The 20,297-nt window shown below is 40.4% G+C and overlaps 1 protein-coding gene across 2 annotated transcripts in view; it reads left to right on the forward strand.

Annotated features, from left to right (window-relative positions):
• tnpo1 (transportin 1) overlaps positions 1-20,297 on the forward strand; it is a 155,766-nt gene that overhangs the window by 98,709 nt on the left and 36,760 nt on the right. Inside the window, exons 16-22 of one of the 2 annotated variants that reach the window (XM_085990105.1) lie at positions 5,454-5,561; positions 6,382-6,540; positions 6,664-6,751; positions 6,848-6,946; positions 12,823-12,918; positions 16,510-16,585; positions 17,702-17,801. In XM_085990105.1, the coding sequence (XP_085846231.1) occupies positions 5,454-5,561; positions 6,382-6,540; positions 6,664-6,751; positions 6,848-6,946; positions 12,823-12,918; positions 16,510-16,585; positions 17,702-17,801 (726 nt within the window). The remainder of the gene's footprint in view (positions 1-5,453; positions 5,562-6,381; positions 6,541-6,663; positions 6,752-6,847; positions 6,947-12,822; positions 12,919-16,509; positions 16,586-17,701; positions 17,802-20,297) is intronic. The other variant, XR_015078660.1, reaches the window with a different exon arrangement.

A 20,297-nucleotide genomic window follows, 5' to 3' on the forward strand; every position in this document is an offset into this window, starting at 1 on the left:
AGCTCCAGCTATCTGGCAAAGAGCTATGGAGCAAGTCCTGCAAGGGATTCCGGGGACTCAGTGTTACCTAGACGACATCCTTATAACAGGAGAAAACGACAACGAGCACCTTGCCAATTTGGAGCAGGTGCTCACTAGGCTGAAAGAACGGGGCCTACGAGCAAATCGCCCCAAGTGCGAATTTTTCCAAAATCAGATATTAATTATGTGGCCACAATATGATAAGGAAGGGTTGCATAAGTCACCTGAGAAAATTGAAGCAGTTATAAAAGCCCCAGCACCTGAAAATGTTTCACAATTGAGGTCATTCCTGGGATTAATAAATTACTATCATAAATTTTTACCGAACTTATCAACTATTCTACACCCTCTTAATGATCTTCTACACACAGGAGTGATTTGGAAATGGAACGAAGACTGTAAACGTGCCTTCCATAAATGTAAAGACTTAATCACATCCGAGAAAGTTTTGGCTCATTACAACCCATCACTACCAATCAGACTGGCGTGCAATGCATCCCCTTACGGCATAGGAGCGGTATTGTCCCATAGATTCCCTGATGGCTCGGAACGGCCGATAGCTTTTGCGTCACACTCATTGAACTCAGCTGAGCGTAACTATTCCCAGATAGACAGGGAAGCACTCAGCCTGGTATGGGGAGTGAAGAAATTCAACCATTACCTACACGGACAAAAATTTACCTTGCTGACTGACCATCAACCCCTCATCTCCATATTCAACCCTAAGAAAGGTGACCCCATTATGACGGCACAAAGACTACAGAGGTGGTCCCTTTTTCTAGGGGCACACCAATACAACATTGAATACAAAGGGTCAAAACAGCATGGGAATGCTGACGGTTTATCGCGCCTGCCGTTGCCAACGATAGAAGAGGCACCTACAGTAGACCCAGTAGAGATATTCCACTCTACCATAGTGGAATGTCTACCGGTGACACATTCTGCCATTGAAAGGGAGACCAGAAATGACCCTACTCTCTCATGGGTCTACGATTTAACAATGAAGGGATGGCCAGCACATGGCGAACCACTGTTGCCAGCATTCTCGCAAAGAAGAGAACAGCTGTCAGTGTGCCGAGGAACCTTGATGTGTGGATCCAGAGTGGTGATTCCACCCAAACTCCAGGATAAAGTGCTAAAGGAGCTTCACGAGGGGCATCTGGGTGGAGTGAAAATGAAGAACCTAGCTCGGGCGTTTGTATGGTGGCCAGGTATCGATGGAGACATCGAAGACATGACCAAGAGCTGCCTAGGATGCCAGAAGGTCCAAAATGCTCCGCCACAGGCCCCTCTACATCCATGGGAGTGGCCCTCATCTCCCTGGCAAAGGGTGCACATCGACTTTGCTGGTCCATTTATGGACTCAATGTTCTTAATCGCAGTTGATGCACACGCCAAGTGGCCGGAGGTAATAAAGATGTCCTCCACCACCACGGAAAAAACCATCACAGTATTAAGGACCATATTTGCCAGGAATGGGCTGCCGGAACAGATATGTTCTGATAATGGACCGCAATTTGTGTCCGAAGAATTCAGAAAGTTCTTAAAGAACAATGGGGTAAAGCACTACACGTCCGCCCCATACCATCCCGCCACCAATGGATTGGCTGAAAGGTTTGTCCAGACCTTCAAGAAGGCCATAAAGGCCATGGGTAATGAAGACATAAAACTTCAGCACAAGGTGGATAACTTCTTATTTGCATATAGGAATGCAACACATATGGTTACAAACCAAACTCCCGCTATGATGTTCTACAATAGAAACCTAAGATGCCGGCTGGATTTGGTCAAGCCCAACATCCGAAGGGACGTGGAGAACCGGCAGTTTCAGGGCACGAATGAAAGGCCAACTAGGGCCTTCCAGATAGGCCAACCGGTTTTGGCCCGGGACTACCGTACCGAGAAATGGCAGCCTGGAACTATCTGCACACGACTAGGACCACTGATGTATACCGTGGCCATCGGAGAAAGCATAATAAGGCACCATGCTGACCAAATCATCAAGTCATCCGAAAAGGGACAACCTACACCACCACGCTATACATCTAACGATGAAGTAGAGATACCCATATCTACCTCCGATCCGGTGATACTGGAACCCGATGAACCCGACACTGGCCTTCAAGCCGAATCAGCCTTGCCAGAAGAACCTACTACACCACCAGAAACTACTACACCCCCGAGGCGTTATCCGGACCGAGTCAGGAAGCCTCCTGAGAGACTAACTTATAATTAATTAATACAGCAATGTATATTATTTTGCATATAACATGTAATTAATAATTACTTAAAATATGATGTACTAGTTAGCTAGAAGGGGAGGAATTGTGGTGTATGTGCCTTTAAGAGCCCCAGGTGTGCGTAATGCCGGTAATTGCCACTTGGGCTATATAAGCCTGTGTATTGTGTATATCCTTTAGAACACCCCCCCCCCCCCCCCCCCAGACTTGCTTAGTAAATACCTATGAACCAACTCCTGTCTTCAGTGTCTTTATCTACACACGGACACTACAGACAAGCCCTGCGAATACACAGGATCTGCTCAGATGAGGAACGCGATGGACACCTACAGACGCTGAAAGACGCCCTCGTAAGAACGGGATATGACGCTCGACTCGTCGATCGACAGTTCCGACGGGCCACAGTGAAAAATCGTATAGACCTCCTCAGAAGACAAACATGGGACACAACCAACAGAGTACCGTTCATCGTCCAGTACTTCCCCGGAGCAGAGAAACTACGCCATGTTCTTCGCAGCCTTCAACATGTCATCGATGACGACGAACACCTCGCTAAGGCCATCCCCACGCCTCCACTACTCGCCTTCAAACAGCCGCCTAACCTCAAACAGACTATCGTTCGCAGCAAATTACCCAGCTTTCAGGAGAACAGCAACCACGACACCACACAACCCTGCCACAGCAACCTCTGCAAGACATGCCAGATCATCAACACAGATACCATCATCACACGTGAGGACACCACCCACCAGGTACATGGTACATACTCATGTGACTTGGCCAACGTTGTCTACCTCATACGTTGCAGGAAAGGTTGCCCCGGAGCATGGTACATCGGCGAGACCATGCAGACACTGTGACAACGGATGAACGGACACCGCGCAACAATCACCAGGCAGGAGTGTTCCCTCCAAGTCAGGGAACACTTCAGTAGTCAAGGACATTCAGCCTCCGATCTTCGGGTAAGCATTCTCCAAGGCGGCCTTCGAGACACACGACAACGCAAAATCTTCGAGCAGAAACTGATAGCCAAGTTCCGCACCCATGAGGACGGCCTGAACCGGGACCTTGGGTTCATGTCACGCTACATGTAACCCCACCTGATGTAGGGTCATCCAGTCTCGAGTCGTCGTTGGCTTGTTCTCTCTACACAGATGCGGCTGGACCTGCTGTGATTTCCAGGAAAAAAAAATGTTTTTTGTCTTTTTTTGTTTTTCACACAGACCCCAGCATCTGCAACATTTGACCCCCTGTGACCCCACCTCATTGTTCTTTGATGTAATGTTTTCTTGACTGACCTGTTTGGACACCATTCACACCTTTGATTGCTGTGATTATCTTTCTGCCGAGGTGTGATAAATGGCAGTTAGAAAGATTACCTGTAAACATCTGACATTATTCTCTGACTATATAAGCTGTGTCTTTATGCATCTCTCCACTTCACCTGACGAAGGAGCAGCGCTCCGAAAGCTTGTGATTTCAAATAAAGCTGTTGGACTATAACCTGGTGTTGTGTGACTTCTTACAATCTCACATCACCATTGCTAACTTCCTAGAAGCTCAGTTTCATCTTTGAATGCCAAACACTTATTTTCCAACTCTTAAAGTCTGATCAAGCCTTGTATTTGAGCACACCTTACATTTTCATACATGATTTGTCATGCTGCTTGTCTGACATCCAGTACATTGTGTCCATTTCCTAGCCACCAATACCATCCCTCTCCCTGGCCACTGTGTGAGGCTGAACCAGTGTAAATGGTGTCCTATTTAACCCTGAGATGAGCTTTTGACCCTACATCCTGTTCATCACCAAGACGGCCTATTTCCGCCTCCGTAACATCGCCCATCTCCGCCCCGCTTCAGCTCATCTGCTGCTGAAACCCTCATCTATGCCTTTATTACCTCTAGACTTGACTATTCAAGTGCTCTCCTGAATGACCTCCCACCTTGCACCTTTTGTAAACTTGAGCTCATCCAGAGCGCTGCTGCCTGTATCCTAACTCTCACCAAGTCCCGTTCACCCATCACCCCTGTGCACGCTGACCTACATTGGCTCCCGGTCCAGCAACATCCCACTTTTATTAAATTTTTTTTAAAAAAAAACAATTCTCATCCTTGTTTTCAAATCTCTCCATGGCCTCGGCTCTCCCCATCACTGTAACCTCTTCCAGCCCTACAACACTCAGATCTCTGCACTCCTCCAATTCTAGCCTCTTGTGCATTCCTGATTTCCTTCACTCCACCATTGCCAGCCGTGCCTTCAGCTGCCTAGGCCCTAAGCTCTGGAATTCCCTTCCTAAACTCCTCTGCCTCTATCTCCTACTTTAAGTTGCTTCTTTGACCAAGCTTTTGGTCACCTGTCCTAATATCTCCTTATTTGGCTCGGTGTCAAATTTTGTTTGATAATGATCCTGTGAAGTGCTTTGGGATGTTTTGCTACGTTAAAGGAGCTATATAAATGGAAGTTGTTGATGCAAGAAAAAAACTTTATCCTGATAGGCGATCACATCTAACAGCTACTCTCTTATTGCAATGTTTCTCTTTATTTTGTTCTTCATGCATTGTTTTGTTCTTTCTAAGCTACAAGTAGGTCATCTAGCATGTTCTTCCTAAACACTACTTCCAGATTTATATGTGAGAAAAAATTGTCCTTATCCGGTTGCTATGTTTCGACTGAATAAGCATGCTTATAGCGCAGATTTTTCATTTGGATTTCTCAACATTAATGTAGCAACTGTGCCTTGTCTGACATGATTATTCTCCCCTTCTGTCTCCTTTTCAACTTTCACCATCTGTTGCCAACATCCAAATAAATATCATCATCTCTGTGGTAGCCTTGCAGTAGCTATATTTGGTAAATAGTCTCTGATTAGCTTTATGCTGATCAGTTTCTCAAATAATAGTATCCCGTGCAGACGTGATCTGGTGGGCTAGCTGGTGCTTAGTCAGACGGCACTGATTTACTGGTTGCACCATATTGGATCAGCAATCACTGCCTACTTTTGAAACTATTGTCCCCTGCTTTCTTATTTCTAAAATTATGTTGTAGAGGATAAGTTATGTTAATAAAGGAGCCATTTAGAATGTCTATCATAAGTGTTGCAATAGTGCTGTGATGAAAGCTCCACATTCTAAATTGTGACTGACCAGAAATAGCATTATATTAAATCTAAGATATGTTGTGTGTTGCAGTGCCTGTCTTCTGTTGCCACTGCCTTGCAGTCTGGCTTTCTTCCGTACTGTGAACCTGTATACCAGCGCTGTGTAAACCTAGTCCAAAAGACACTTTCACAAGCTATGGTAAGTATTGTAATGCAATCAATTGTTTTAGGATGCAATTGTTGCAGGAAAACAGTAGTTTGTTATTATATAAATATAAGACAGTCACCAATAAATCCAATAGGGAATTCAGGAGCAACTTCTTTACCCAGTGAGTGGTTAGAATATGGAACTTGCTACCACAAGGAGTAGTTGAGGCGAATCGTCTAGATTCATTTAAGGGGAAGCTAGATATACAAATGAGGGACAAAGGAATAGAAGATTATCCTGTATGGGGTAGAAAAAGGGTGGGAGGAGGTTAGTGTGGAATGTTATCACTGGCATAGACCAGTTGGGCTGAATGGCCTGTTTCTGTGCTGTAAATTCTATGTGAAATTACAATGACATTTTTAGCACATTTAGTTTTCAATTTGATTAATATTCCATGAACTATTTAATTTTCCACACCCACTAATAGCGATTTTGAATGGGTAATGCTTACCATGCTTAGCTGAACATTGATAGTTGCAGTCAGGAAGTAAAGATCCCCCTTTTCAATTTTAACATTGGCTCTAATTTAGTCTGGAGGATATCTTTTTCCTTTTCTTGATTTTGTGAAGTGGTAATGGAGGTCTATGGACCATAGTACAGCACACCACCAAGGTTGGAAGGAGTAGAAGAGAAGACTAGGTCAATGGAGTAATGATTTCTGACACTACTTAGATATCCATTTAGGCTCTGTATATAGATGATAGCCTGAGTGCACATAGTATTTTCAGACAAACAAAATTGGTGATGTTGTAATTCAGATTGTTTTGGTATCTGGTTCTGTACTTTTATGCCAGTGGTTCTTGTATTACAGTTGCATGGTACTCAGCCTGACCAGTGTGAGGCCCCAGATAAAGATTTTATGATTGTGGCACTTGATTTGCTGAGTGGCCTGGCTGAAGGTCTTGGAGGAAGTATTGAACAGCTAGTAGCACGGAGCAATATTTTATCGTTAATGTACCAGTGCATGCAGGTAAGTAAATGTTCCATTAAAACTGAACTCTTTTGTCAACCCCCCCCCCCCCCCCCCAAAAAAAATTGAAACAAATAATTTTTTTTTAAAATTATAACAAATAATTTTTTTTTTAAATTATAGGATAAGATGCCAGAAGTACGACAGAGTTCATTTGCCTTGTTGGGTGATTTAACAAAGGCTTGTTTTCAGCATGTGAAACCTTGCATTGGTATGTAATGTCTTTGTTCACTTGTCTGTTTCACTGTAAATAAAATGGCATTTTTTAAGGTTTTTGAATATGATTTCAACTTTTTCTTTTTTACAGCTGATTTCATGCCAGTTCTTGGAACTAACCTGAACCCAGAGTTTATTTCGGTGTGTAATAATGCCACATGGGCAATTGGAGAGATCTCCATTCAGATGGGTTAGTATTTGATGTATACACAGCAAGCTGTGAACTTGGTAAGAAGTATACATTTAGAACTAGAGATGTTTCCAGCACAAAAGGAGGCTATTTGATCCATTCTATCTGTGGTGGTTCTTTGCTAGAGGAATCCAAAACCTCTCCTCTTGGCCAGATCTCTTCCCTTCAATCCTGTATTTTTCTCTAGTTCATGCGTTTATTCATTTTTCCCTTACAAAATGCAGTAGTTTCTGCTACAACTCCTTGTGGCAAAACATTCCATGCCGTAACAGCTCTGACACTGCCATTCTGTTCATAAAAAGATTCTCTTAACCCCGCTCCTCACTCTTAAATGAAGATTTTAAATTGATGGCCCCACATTACTGATTGTCCAACCATAGTTTTTCCCTATTCACTCAATCAAAGGCTTCAAAATTTAAAAAAAATCTATTAAATCTTCTTTTCACTTTCTCTACTCCAGTGAAGACGGTCCCAATATATCATGTCTCTCCTCATAAGCATAGTTTCTCATCCTTGGTATTATCCTAGTGAATCTATACGGAGTATGGTAGCGAAGTGGTTATGTACCTGGACTAGAAATCCAGAGGCCTGGGCTAATAATCCAGGATACATGATTGGCCTTGGGAGGCCTCAACATTGATTTTCGACCCCATGGCTTCATGTCAAACATGGGCATGGAAACCTGCTGATTATCACCTACCACCATCCCTCAGCTGATGAATCAGTACTCTTCCATGTTGAACAGCACGTGAAAGAAGCACTAAGGGTAGCAAGGGCACAGAACATATGCTGGGCAGGGAAATTCAATATCCATCACCAAAAATGGCTTGATTGTACCACCACTGACCGAGCTGGCTGAGTCCTGAAGGACATAGCTGCCAGACTGGGCTTGTGGCAGGTAGTGGGAGAACCAACACAAGGGAATAACCTACATGACCATGTACTCACCAATCTACCTGTCGCAGATATGTCCATGACCACATTGGTAGACATGGAGACCATGTCCCATCTTAATACCGAGGAGACACATCATCATGTCGTGTGGAACTAGATTAAGAACAGATCTAGCAGCTCAAAACTAGGCATCCATGAAACACTGTGGGCAGTCAGCAGCAGCAGAATTGTATACCACCACAATCTGTAACCTCATGGCCTGGCATGTCCCTCTTTCCTCCATCACAATCAAGCCAGATAGCCAACCCTGGTTGAAACAGGTGTTCCTGAAAATGAGGTGCCAACCTAGTGAAGCTTCAACATAGGACTATATGCACGCTAAGCAGAAAAAGTAGGATGCTGTAGACGGGCAGCTAAGCGATCCCACAACCAATGGATAAAATCAAAGCTCTGCAACCCTGCCACACCCAGTTGTGAATGGTGGTGAACTGTTAAACAACCAGCGGGAGAAGGGGGCTCCATGTATATTCCCATCCTCAGTGATGGAAGAGTCCCTCATGTGAATGCAAAAGACTAGGCTGAAGCCTTTGCAGCCATCTTCAGCCAGCAGGACCGAGTGGATGATCCTTCAAGGCCTCCTCCTGAGATCCCCACCATAACATTTGCTGTCTTCAACCAATTCAGAAGTAGCAATGCTCATAGCTAAGCTGCTACAACACTAACATCTACTCGACAATGTGGAAAATTGCCCAGTATGTCCGCCCACAAAAGGAGGACAATCCAACCTGGCTTATCACCGTTCTTTGCCAATGCCTACTGCCAATCATCAGCAAAGTGATGGAGGGAGTCGTCAACAATGGTGTGAAGCGACCAAAACCTCAACTCGAACAGCTGCATTAAATACCGTGGCTACTAGAGCAGGTCAAAGGCTGGTTCACCTTCTGCGTCCCCCGCCCAATAGTCTCTCCACCACCTACAAGGCACATGTCAGTCAGAAGTGCGATGACATAATACCCACTTTCCTGGATGGGTGCAGCTGCAGCAACACTCGTAAGTTCAACACTATCCAGGACAAGGCAGCCCATTTGATCGATGTTACATTCACAAGGTTAAATATCGATCTCCTCCACTGTTGGCGTACCGTGGCCAGTGTGTACTATCTACAGCAAATCGCCACGGGTTATTTGACAACTCCCAAACGCGCAGCCTTCACCACCTAGAATGACGAGAGCAGCAGGTACAGAAGAAAACCATCACCTCCCAGTCACACCATACTGACTTGGACATATATCGCCATTCCTTCAGTGTCACTGGGTCAAACTCCTAGAACTCCCTAACAAACGGGATTGTGGGTGTACCATCAACATAGACTGCAGCGGTTCAAGAAGGCCCACCACCATCACCTCATGGGGAACTAGGGATAGGCAATAAATATCAGCCTAGCCAGTAACTTTTTTATATCTCGAAGAATGATTAAAAAACCTCTCCAGCTTTACTGTCCTTTCTGTACTGGCATGCCCAAAATTGACCACAGTACTTTTAACTGCAGTCTAACCACGGCCTTATGCAGAATGCCAATTACATGTTTGCTATTGTACTATATGTCCCTATTTATAAAACCCAAAATGCCATTGGCATGCTATGGTTTCATTTAACTGCATTCACCCTTTAACAGAATTATGTATTTCAACACCCAGATCTCTCTGTTCATTACGCTCTTCAGTATCTTTCTATTGAGTGTATATTCTTATTCCTTGTTTTCCTTCCAAAATAGCCTTGTACTTATTCACGTTCAATTGGATCTGCCACCTGTCTCCATTCCACTAACCTATGTCATCCTTAACGGTCCTTGCTGTTCACTAAAGCCCCTACTTTTATATGGTCAGCAAATTTTGATTGTGCTCCCTATGAACAAGTCCAAACTTTATATACCAAGTCTAAAAGTGGACCCACCACTTAGACTTGGTTCACCACCTCCAACCCTTGTTCAATCCAAGCAATGCCTGTTTAACTTTGTTTCCAGTCCCATCAACCAATGTAGCCATGCTGCTGCATTGCTTTTTGCACCATCTGATTTTTTTTTTCTAACGAGCGTCTTGTGGGGCATCTTTTTAAACACCTAAAATCAGTGTGCACTATGCTGTTGCATTCCTTTTATCTATCCAATTGGTCACTTTATTAAAAAAAAAAAAAAAAAGTTGGGTCTTGGGGTGGAGATCCCCTGTCAGAGTGCCATGCTGGTGGGGTGACTTGCACCCTTGGTGTTGACCTGCTTTTTCCTTCCAGGCTCTTGCCGCTGGAGCCTGCTCCACTTAACCTGTTTTTCATGTTTCCATTTCTACCTGCCTCATCCCCCACCTTCTTTAACTATTCACAAGTTCTCTGTATTTTAATTTTTTTATTTTTCCCCCCCTCATGCCTTCTGTTGTCTCATCTTAATATCCCTTCTACCATTTAACATCTTCAGTTTTCCACTTGAAGACTTCGATTTCTTTTCTCGTCTGTGTGTAATGTTTTCCCCTTCCCTGTTTTTGTTCTGCTTTTTAAATGCTGTTCATCTGCAATATCCTCAGTTTGAACAAAGGATCCTCATCCAAAACGGTAACTCATCTGTTCTCTGCACAGACCTTGCCTGATTTGCTGTTTCGTTTCCAGCATTTTCTGTTTTTTTTTTATCCCATTCGGAAGTCTGTCTCAACTGCAAAAAAAAAAGCCAGCTATTCCCACTAACTGTCCCACAGCTACTAAACTTATATTCTTGTCATCTACTTGCCTCTAAACACTGGGTAGTGCCGTGCTCCATGTTGCCATAATGTTGCTCTGGACCATCTTTTGAGTCACTGTCACATCTAACTCTTATTTGTCCAACACTATTTATTGTACAACTCCAGTAATCCAAGGGTTCCCTGCACCTGTGAAGCCTGCCTCCCTCTGCTACCCCTGTGATCATCTAATTATTTCTACATTACACTTCAGTATTGTTAGCCCTAATTCCAATTGTACTAGTTTTATCCTTTGCTTAATTTCAGTCTCTCCACAGAATGCTACATTGTAATTTTATCATATAGGAATATATCTCCCCTTTAATTAATGTATATAAAGATAATACAGTATGCTAATCACAATGTTGCCGATTATAATGATGTGTGTTTTAACTAATGTATTATCCACGTTGTATAAATCCAACCAAAATAAAGTCGTTACAGTTCAGGCTCCTAACACTTGAATGCAAAATGGTAAACAAAGAGAGTCTGCCAGGAACAGATATCCGTACCTTATGCATGCTGTGAACAGGACAGGACTAACAGTAACTCCTTAACCTATGATATAGAAATAAGAAACCAAGTGGCATGACCTCTGAAAGGCATTATATACAGCACTCTTGTCGGTTACATTCAGGGAAAAACAATAGATTTAGTTGCAAATAAAATATTACACAAAGTAGTAAGATAGTGACATGCTGATGGTACAAATTGTACAACTTCATACAAAAGAATAGAACCAGTCCATGAGGTATTAAAATGCCATTTTCTGGAACTTGTTTCTTCTGCAGTTTGTTGTATGATTTGGGGTGATTTTCAAAGACTTAGATGTTGTATGTGGCTAATGTGATTCCTATGCCAACTCATGGCGTCCACATGTCAATTTAAGAAACTGAAATAAGTTGAACATATTGGAGAAAAGTCGTCTTCATTATATATTCCAACTCAAAGGCCTCTGAATAAAGAACTGTCAATTGTTCAAGTTCAAAGACACAGTGGAGCATCCTGTGCATAGAATCAGTTGATGAGCAGGTGTTTAAAGCTCATCATACCTCTTGTATCTGTTGCTCTTATGCATAATTTGGTTGGTACCAAGGCAAAGCTTCTGCATCCAGGCTAATCTACAGATCAAAGTACAGGAAACTTTTTTTTATCTGGCACCGACGGGACCGGTGTGGTGCCGGTTTATCAAAGTCCGGATTACAGACAGTTACAGTTAAAAGGTACGAGAGCTCCGTACACCGCAACAAATCCAGGCTTCCCTGTTGCTTAGCAACAGGTGCAAGAAGCCCGGCCACAGACCAAGTGTCCCTGTTGCTTAGCAACAAGTGCAGGAACCCCCGATTACACAGCCAAGAATCAAGAAACAGCCACTAATGTGAAGAAAAACTTACCTGAACCTACTCCTGAATTTTGCCGGTTAACCGAGATTTCCGGTTGCTTGGGTGCCGGTAAATCGAGAGTTTCCTGTTCTTGCCTGCACTGCTCCCTCTTTTTTTTGGCCCGTGCGGCCCCTTTAACATGCTGCCCGGGCTATTCAAAATTCCACACGTGCCTGTTTTTTTCTTATTTAAAAGCCGGCTCACCAGCTGCATGGGACTTTCAGAGCGCCACGCGGCCGGGCAACTTAAAAGGGAACATTGCTTGCCTGTGCTTTGCCGACAGCTGAGCTCTGATCTCTATTTTAAACATTAATAAAGAAAGACAAGTTCCATCTAAACTTTAGTTATTTCTAGAACACAGTTACCCTGTATATAGTCATGTCAAAAAAACGATATACAGAGTCCTCCAAATTGTCACGTGTATGTTCACATAATGAACTTGGACAAAACTGATATTAGGCCACTGAATTATAAAGTGGACCAATTATTATAAAAGTATACTGAGTAGCATATTTAAATACTGTGGTATTTTATTGCAGTTCCTTGCTGCTTTCTATGTATTTATATGTTGTATAACTTTATTTTGAAAAAGCATCATTTTATGTTTCATTGTGCCTTGTCTTCTTTGCTATAATTGAAAAATATATATTTTCTTTCACTTTCTCGCTGGGGGGAAAAAAAGAAAAATTACTTAAATTTGTGTTTTTCCTTTCGTAAGTGTAGATTGTATTTACATTTGATCTCATGGAATAAGTGTGTAGAATTTTAAAATGCAATGGGTGAGGGACTGCCTTTAGCTGGTAAACTCTTCACTTGGCTAATTTTGTTTTTTTACTAGGGATTGAAATGCAGCTTTATGTTCCAATGGTCTTGCACCAGCTGGTGGAAATCATTAATAGACCTAACACACCAAAAACATTACTGGAAAATACAGGTAACTCATAGTGATTTTGTAGGATGTTTAATTTGTTGTTGAGCATTGTTTTGATTAGGAAAGTGAAACCTATCTGAAGTGGCTAAAAAATATATTTTTAAGCTGCATAAATAAGTATTAACATTGCGTGCTGGCTATTGACAAGACTGTGTTGGCCTGTTTGTAAAGCACCTATTCAGAATTGCTTGATTTTAGCTTTAAGGTCAGTCTACTGGTTCTAGTCAACCATTATGAATGGATGGTAGTTCTACATATCCGGGTTGCCCTGTCAATGGACTCTTAGAATGTACTCTCATTAGTATGAAATGATGTTTAATTTCTGCTGTTAAAATTTCACTCTGTATTCATTGCATAGTGGAATGAGTCTTTACAAGCCTCGAAGTTAGAAATACTGAACAAGCTTAGGATATTGTTATGAAAATTACAAAACCTTTCAATATCCAAGAAGGGAATTTTGTCTTAATGTTTGACACAATGGTTGGCCTTGAAAGTAAAATTTAGTGAAATAGAAACTACATTGGACTGTCATTGCTTTATTTTGAGGCTTGTAACTCTGACAATTGGAACAAGCTTGTGGATTTATTGTCAGATGCATGGTCTGTTTGATCAGAATAAAATAAAATAACTCTGAGAAACTATTGATCGCGAGCAAATCAGTTTAAAAAAATATGCAAATTCTATTTGGTGATGAAAATTGACCTATTGGAATGGATATAAATTGTATAAGATCTATAATAACATTTTGTCTGACATAGATATGATGTAGAATTAGCATACTAGAATGCAATTTGCTTCATGTAAAGAATCCTGAGGGTTGTTGAGCACCTCCCCCACCCCCACACACTCCTGTAAAATTAATTGTGCAAAAAATATTGTTTGTGTAGATAGCCCAGAATGCTGCAGCAGTTTTGTCAGATTATCTGTTTTAATTCTGCTCCCTTGCACTTTTGGGTTTTTGATGTCCAAACATATTAGAACTTACAGGCTGGGAAATTCCTAGTTTCTCATGGTTTTTCTGGTCAGCAACTCAGTACAGTGATAGTCAATCACTTATATCAGATCTTATTTTGCATGTTGTGATGTGTTTATTAAATACAAAGCACAATCTACATATATATCTAAATCTCTGTAGAGTTTTAAAATATTCAATATACTATTAGTTATAAGACCACTTAAAAAGAAAAACTTGCATTTGTGTAGCGCCTTTCACAGCCTCAGGTCCGGTTCCAAAGTGCTTTACAGCCAATTAAGTAATTTTGAAGTGTAGTTGCTATTGTAATGTAATGTAATCTACTTGCAATTGTTTTGTGCAGAACTTGCATCTGACATGGAGTTCATTTGACTCCTTTAGCATATAGCTTTTGACAGTTATGTTGCCATGCCCAGCTTCATTGATGGTTAATGAGTACCTAGAATAGGGACATTTATGTTTTATAAGCTTGTTCCTCTTTCTTGGTATTTATGTACTATTTACGTTCTTCAAAATATAGATGCAGGTGTGCAGTAAGACACTACACAGCAGCAATAAATGTGAACAAAATGTTGCACGTTTAATGAAGGATAACTGATCAACTGTCCCTTTTCTAAATATGCTACATTTGTGTCGGGGTTGAAGTATTATTTCCCAAAACATTTTGTGTAAACCTGTTGTCTGAATGTAAAAACAAAACTTGGTGTTTTTTTTTAATTTGTGAAATGTAGCAACACTTGCTCATTGTGTATGTTATGTATAAACTGTCAGTGCTTTCCTGGTTCAATTCTTAACTCCCAGAATTTCTTAAACACACATTAAGCACAATTTCTAGTTGATCCTAGCCCAGTTTCTGAGCTGGTGTTGCTTAGCTATCCCATTTTTTTTTTCTAGACATGTCTGTCTTTTACAAGTCTGTCAAACTTTTTGTTTCTGATACTTAAAATTTTGTAATCTTATTTATTTTCTCAGGAAGTTTTTTTGAGGGAGGTATTACAATAAAAATACAATCTAGGAGGCCAGTTTCTGCAATTTGAGAGATTTTTAAATGACCGTGGGCTTTTTATAGAAATATTGCTAATTTAAGCAATTTGATTACAATGTGAAGAAGAAAATTTGTGCTGAATGCACTATTACTCAAATTGCAAATTTATTTTGTGTGCAGCTTGCATGTTACACAAGTTGCAAGAAGTTTCATTTCAATTGACATACCTCTCGTACAGTTTGATCAGTATATCCTACACTGAACTTTATTTTTGAATGAACATTCATCTGCTTTTTTGCATGTCTCATCAGATTGTTCATGAATGCTTGTTTTAATGAGAATGTTGCATAGTTTGTGTCTCTTGAACATAGGTTTCCCTCCTCTACTTTATATGAATCTGCTGGATTTTTGTAGTGTCCTTGTAGTTAGCTTGGAGTAATCCTTAAACCATTACTTTTTCTTTCTGAATGATAACTTTTCGTGAGTTTAAAGGGGAACACTTCTAAAACACTTTGTTCATTTCCATATTTTATGTAGTCTGAATTTTGGAACTATCCAAGTGGATATTACAAGGCCTTTTGAAAGGAATGCAAGGGCTATTTGAATTAAAGAAAAAACTTGTAATTTCAGTTTTGCTGCTTTGAGGAAACTTGTTTTTATTATTCTTTCTCCCATCAGTAAACAATAGATTTTAATGTACTCTATACAGGTTTGAAAAATTAATTCCCTTCCATTTCAGAGCTCTCAATTTATTTGCAAAAATGTTCCTGATTAATTAATAACCTAACCTTGCAAACACAGTAATTGTAATCATACTAATTTTATGATTTCTGATGACATAAAATGCCATTTTGAATTGTAATATCAAAGTTCAAAATTATGCACTCATTCATTGCTATTTAAGCAACAGTAAGTGATTCAGTATTTTCCCTACTTAGCTCAGATTGAGTATAGTGTACAGTAGCATGAAAAATGAGGGCAAGATTTGGGGGGTTCGGGGAGTTATACTGTCACTTTAGCATTGACTGCGATTTTCAGTGTGTATTAATGTAAAAGTAACAGTATAATGCAAGCGATTACTGAGTACACTGAGGCCCCAATATGAGAGACTCCTTCTAGGAAGCTGTTTCATACTGGTTTGAGTTTGCAGAATGCAGTATATCTCCAACTTCATAGTGAAGATCTTGAAAGTTGCCAGTAACATTAAAATATTTTTTTTCCTGAATGATAAAAGTTATAATTTGCATACATTCAAAGAAAACTATTTGCCAAAATGGTTTATCAATCGGTGGGGGGGGGTGGTGGTTTAAGTCTGATATTTTAGGTGGGCACATTTTGTTCAAATTTGGGAGAGTTAGTTTAAAATTCAGGTGTTCTGGGAGTGTTCCCTCTTTTTTAACGTGTTTTTTGATTTTTTTTAAAGATTGCACCATAATTTCTGCCTCCCCTCACTGGGTGGTAGTTAATCTAATAATCAACACAAGTAGATGATCTTAATTTTGTTATCATACACAGATTCTGTTGATTTCTGTTTCTGAGTTATTTGTTGTTTTTTCTTTATTTTTCTCCTCCCCCCTCATTTGCTCATGTCTTGGTTGGCGTTTGGTGGTGTATAACCGTGATTGCGTTACCGTAGCAATAACAATTGGTCGTCTTGGTTACGTTTGTCCTCAAGAGGTGGCCCCCATGCTACAGCAGTTTATAAGACCCTGGTGTGTATTATTCAATCTTTATTTAATTCATTTTCCTCTTCACTCTTTCTCTATCTCTTTCTCACTTATAGCAATAGTTTTCAGTTGATTGCAAATTCACAATCCTTAACCATTGCCAACCATGTGACTAATCTTGTCCTATCAGGTTTGTGATTTTTCAGTAGCACTGTCATGTGTATATTTTTATTTTATGTTGTGGCTAACAACTAACTGATGCATGGGATAAGATTGTCACATGCTTGCTGTGTTGAGAAGCTTGATTATGAACGTAAAAGCATTAAAGAAATTTTCACCAGAATGATAAATTGCATGCAGAAATCTTTTTTTTTATAAAAAAAAAGTAATAGAAATACAGAATTTTAAACTTCACTTGGCTATGAGAAACGTTGTGTTCTGAAATTGTTAACTTTTAAGGTCAAACACTTTGCTTGCAAACTGTGGAAGTCTTTTGTTGTATTATAAATTATAATACAGCTTGTATGAATACCAGCTTGTGTTCCACCTTGTCGTATATTCAGTCATTTGTCTTTCACATGCTGCTTCTTAAAATTGAATGGCTAAAGTAAATCTTGTATTACTGAAAAACTGAGTTCTGACAAAGGATGACATTGTTGCAACGATGGGTTAACTGAAGTATTCTTTACAATGGTCTTTGTTTTAAAGTGTTTCGTGGAATAATCGAGTCACGCAGAACACATGAAGACCTTAATCTCAATTTAAATTTGGTTTAATTTTGAGTTTGACAGTGAATATTAATTGACTTTTAAGTAATACTTGGCTATGCATAGACACAAAAAAATGGAAAGGGGAGCAGTTGCAACTATTTTGTAGAACTGAAAGAATTGTACTCTCATTGATTTAGTGTTCATAGAAAAGTTTGAGAGACCAGATTATTGGTGGACATGAAACATTAAATTGTCCCGTTTAAGTGAAAACGTTAATTGTTACTGCTGTTAGATTTGCAAAGCGGGTAGATCAAACCGCCAAATTAACTGCAACATATATATTCCATTAAATACTGAGTAGATTATTTTGTGTACAGTGCTTTAGTAGATAAAAATCAGTCTCTGTACATAACCCCTGTTTATACATGACCTTTTTAACACTATTGAACAGGTGTACTTCCCTGCGAAACATAAGGGATAATGAAGAGAAAGATTCTGCTTTCCGTGGCATTTGCAGTATGATTGGTGTCAATCCAGGAGGAGTTGTACAGGTGATAAGTTATGAGACTGTAGTTAATTTGCTAACTCTTTAGTAATGATGTTTGTGGTGAAGTGATTAAAATGGGAGTCAAAAATGCTCCCATTGCATTTAAATTCCAGAAGTCATGGCTCCTTTCTTGAACAAAAAAGTGGAATGCTGCCAAAAATCTGCAGTCCAAACGGTAGTAGCATAGACCCCACTTTGTAAAATTAATGAAGATTTAAAGTTTTCGTTAGATTTTGCCAGCAACTTCCTGAATATTACCTTGGAGTTGAACAAACATGAATGTAGTTTAACGTTGTTTTGCTTAATGCTGTAGTGTCCTTTGGTTTCTGTAGAAAGGTCTTTTCTGTGTCTGGAAGAACTATTTCTTTTGTACGGAAGGTACTTGACTGGCAGCCTATCATGTCCAGGGACCTTTACCCAACCTGAAGTGTTGGAGTTCTTAGTGGCCTGATACTCAGCAAGCTTGTTCATTTCATTCGAGGTCTTTCAATAAAAATGTTAGTAGAACAAGGAGAGTATATTGCCTTAATTTTAGAAATGCTCAAGTTGCATTTTTGAACTGTTGGATTCAAGTGTTTTAGACAGCTTTGTGGCAGTAACTGCATAGAATGACTACCAAGCTGATTATGTCCATTTTTCACTAGATAGCTTTTAGCTTGATGCAGGTGGTAATTAACACATCTAATCCAGGGTAAGTGGAAATCTAAATATGCTGCCCTAATGAGCAGAAATGAATCACTTGACCTGTTCAAATGAAGTGCTTCGCTGCAGTAGTGGAGGCAACGGTTAGAACATGTGACAAACTGGACAACAAGACAATGGCCTGGAATTTGCGGCCAGGATGACTACGAAGTGGCAGCATTTGCCGCCATTCCGCCTTTGAAACTGACCGCAGCTTTGGGATTTGGCGTATGCGGATATCCAGAAGTTGCAGTTAATCATTGACCGCTCCAAAACAGGCTTTACTGTAACGCCGCCGCCACCCACCCCCGTGTAATCAGCCAAATCATTGAAACTGATGAAAACTTTGGCTCTTCTGCAGTAATTACGCTGTTGAATGTCCCACTGAAAGTTAGACCCAAAGGAATCAGGTGTAACTGGGGTTTTTGACAGCGTTATTACTGCTAAACAAATGTTAAGGGCCTGGAAAACTTAATTTTTAATTTAGTGCAGTGAAATTTGTCCATTTTTAATATTTAAAAAAAAATTAAGTTTAATTTTTTTTAATGTTTGCCCATCTTTATTTCACATTTGCTTTTACCCATGAGAGCCCAATCTTTGTTATACTCTCAAACTATTTTAAAAAGTTAGAATTTAAGAGCTTGCTCGCTTCCTTGTTCACTGTGCGAATTCTGCATTTTAATTGGCTGCTTAGACAGCCTGTGGACGTCACAGCAGTTCACACAAAGGGATCCACACTACAATTTGTTGAATTGAATTGAATTGAAGGTCAGAAAACCCGAAGTTCTCGACACAGGGATCGCTTTGCTGCTGACCACAAATTCCGGGCCAGTGTCTCTAAGATGGAACTTTACTGCTTGCACAATGTAGAAAATGAAGTGTACGTTCTTTGACGCTTCAACATTACTGACAGTAGAGGCATAAGCCAAACCATCATTGCCAAGAAAGTTAATAGGCAGAAGTGTCAAGAAAAGCAAACGACAGCATGAAAAGAGTTGCAAGAACTAACCTTCAATACAATAGGAAACTCAATACAACGGCACAGCGCAGCAGAGTCCCCGAATATCTTGTGGCCTAAGAAGATGATAGTACAACTGTTCCAGCTCCAAGATGGGGACATGATCTCAATATCAATCTGTTGCTGAGTCCAGTAAGTAACCTAAATGATACTGTCACCTGTTTTTTATAGTTACAAATAAGTAATATCAGCATTACAGTACTAAGTCTTCTAATGTAAATGACAGTAATATTTGGCATGGTCTTTTAAGTGCTCAGATATAATGTGTATCTATAATTGGCTTTGCTTGCAGTAAGTGTGAAAAGTAGCTCCCAATAGTTTTATTACTTAAATATCTACAGTTAATGCATAGTCAAAAGTTGAATACGGAACACTATCTTCTATGTTTCCACAGATAACACCCATCGGCATTTTCAAGAAAGGTGCATTTGAAGTTGACATATTTTGATTAGGTTTTGGAGGCAGGAACGGAGGAGACTAGAGTCGAATCTACAGTTATGACTGCTGTGAAACAGGAAAGGGAGGATCGGAAGCCACAGCTTTCCCTGGATTTAAAACTGTACAAGCTCATACAAACTAACACTGAACACTGGAGGCAGAGACACAATTCACGGATGCTAACCTTGCAATGTGCCCACCGTGTGCCCAGAACATACTAGATTTAAGCCATTCATCTGCTTCACTGGCAGTGCAAAATATTGACACTGCAATTCAGCTACATCACAATGCAGTGAGATGCATGAAAAACATCCAATGCAATATTGGCCGTACATGATTATCAGGCATCTGGGGGGCGGGTGC

This window comes from Somniosus microcephalus, chromosome 1, assembly GCF_052327205.1.
Source record: "Somniosus microcephalus isolate GS21.2 chromosome 1, FLI_Smic_1.0, whole genome shotgun sequence".
Lineage (NCBI taxonomy): Eukaryota > Metazoa > Chordata > Chondrichthyes > Squaliformes > Somniosidae > Somniosus > Somniosus microcephalus.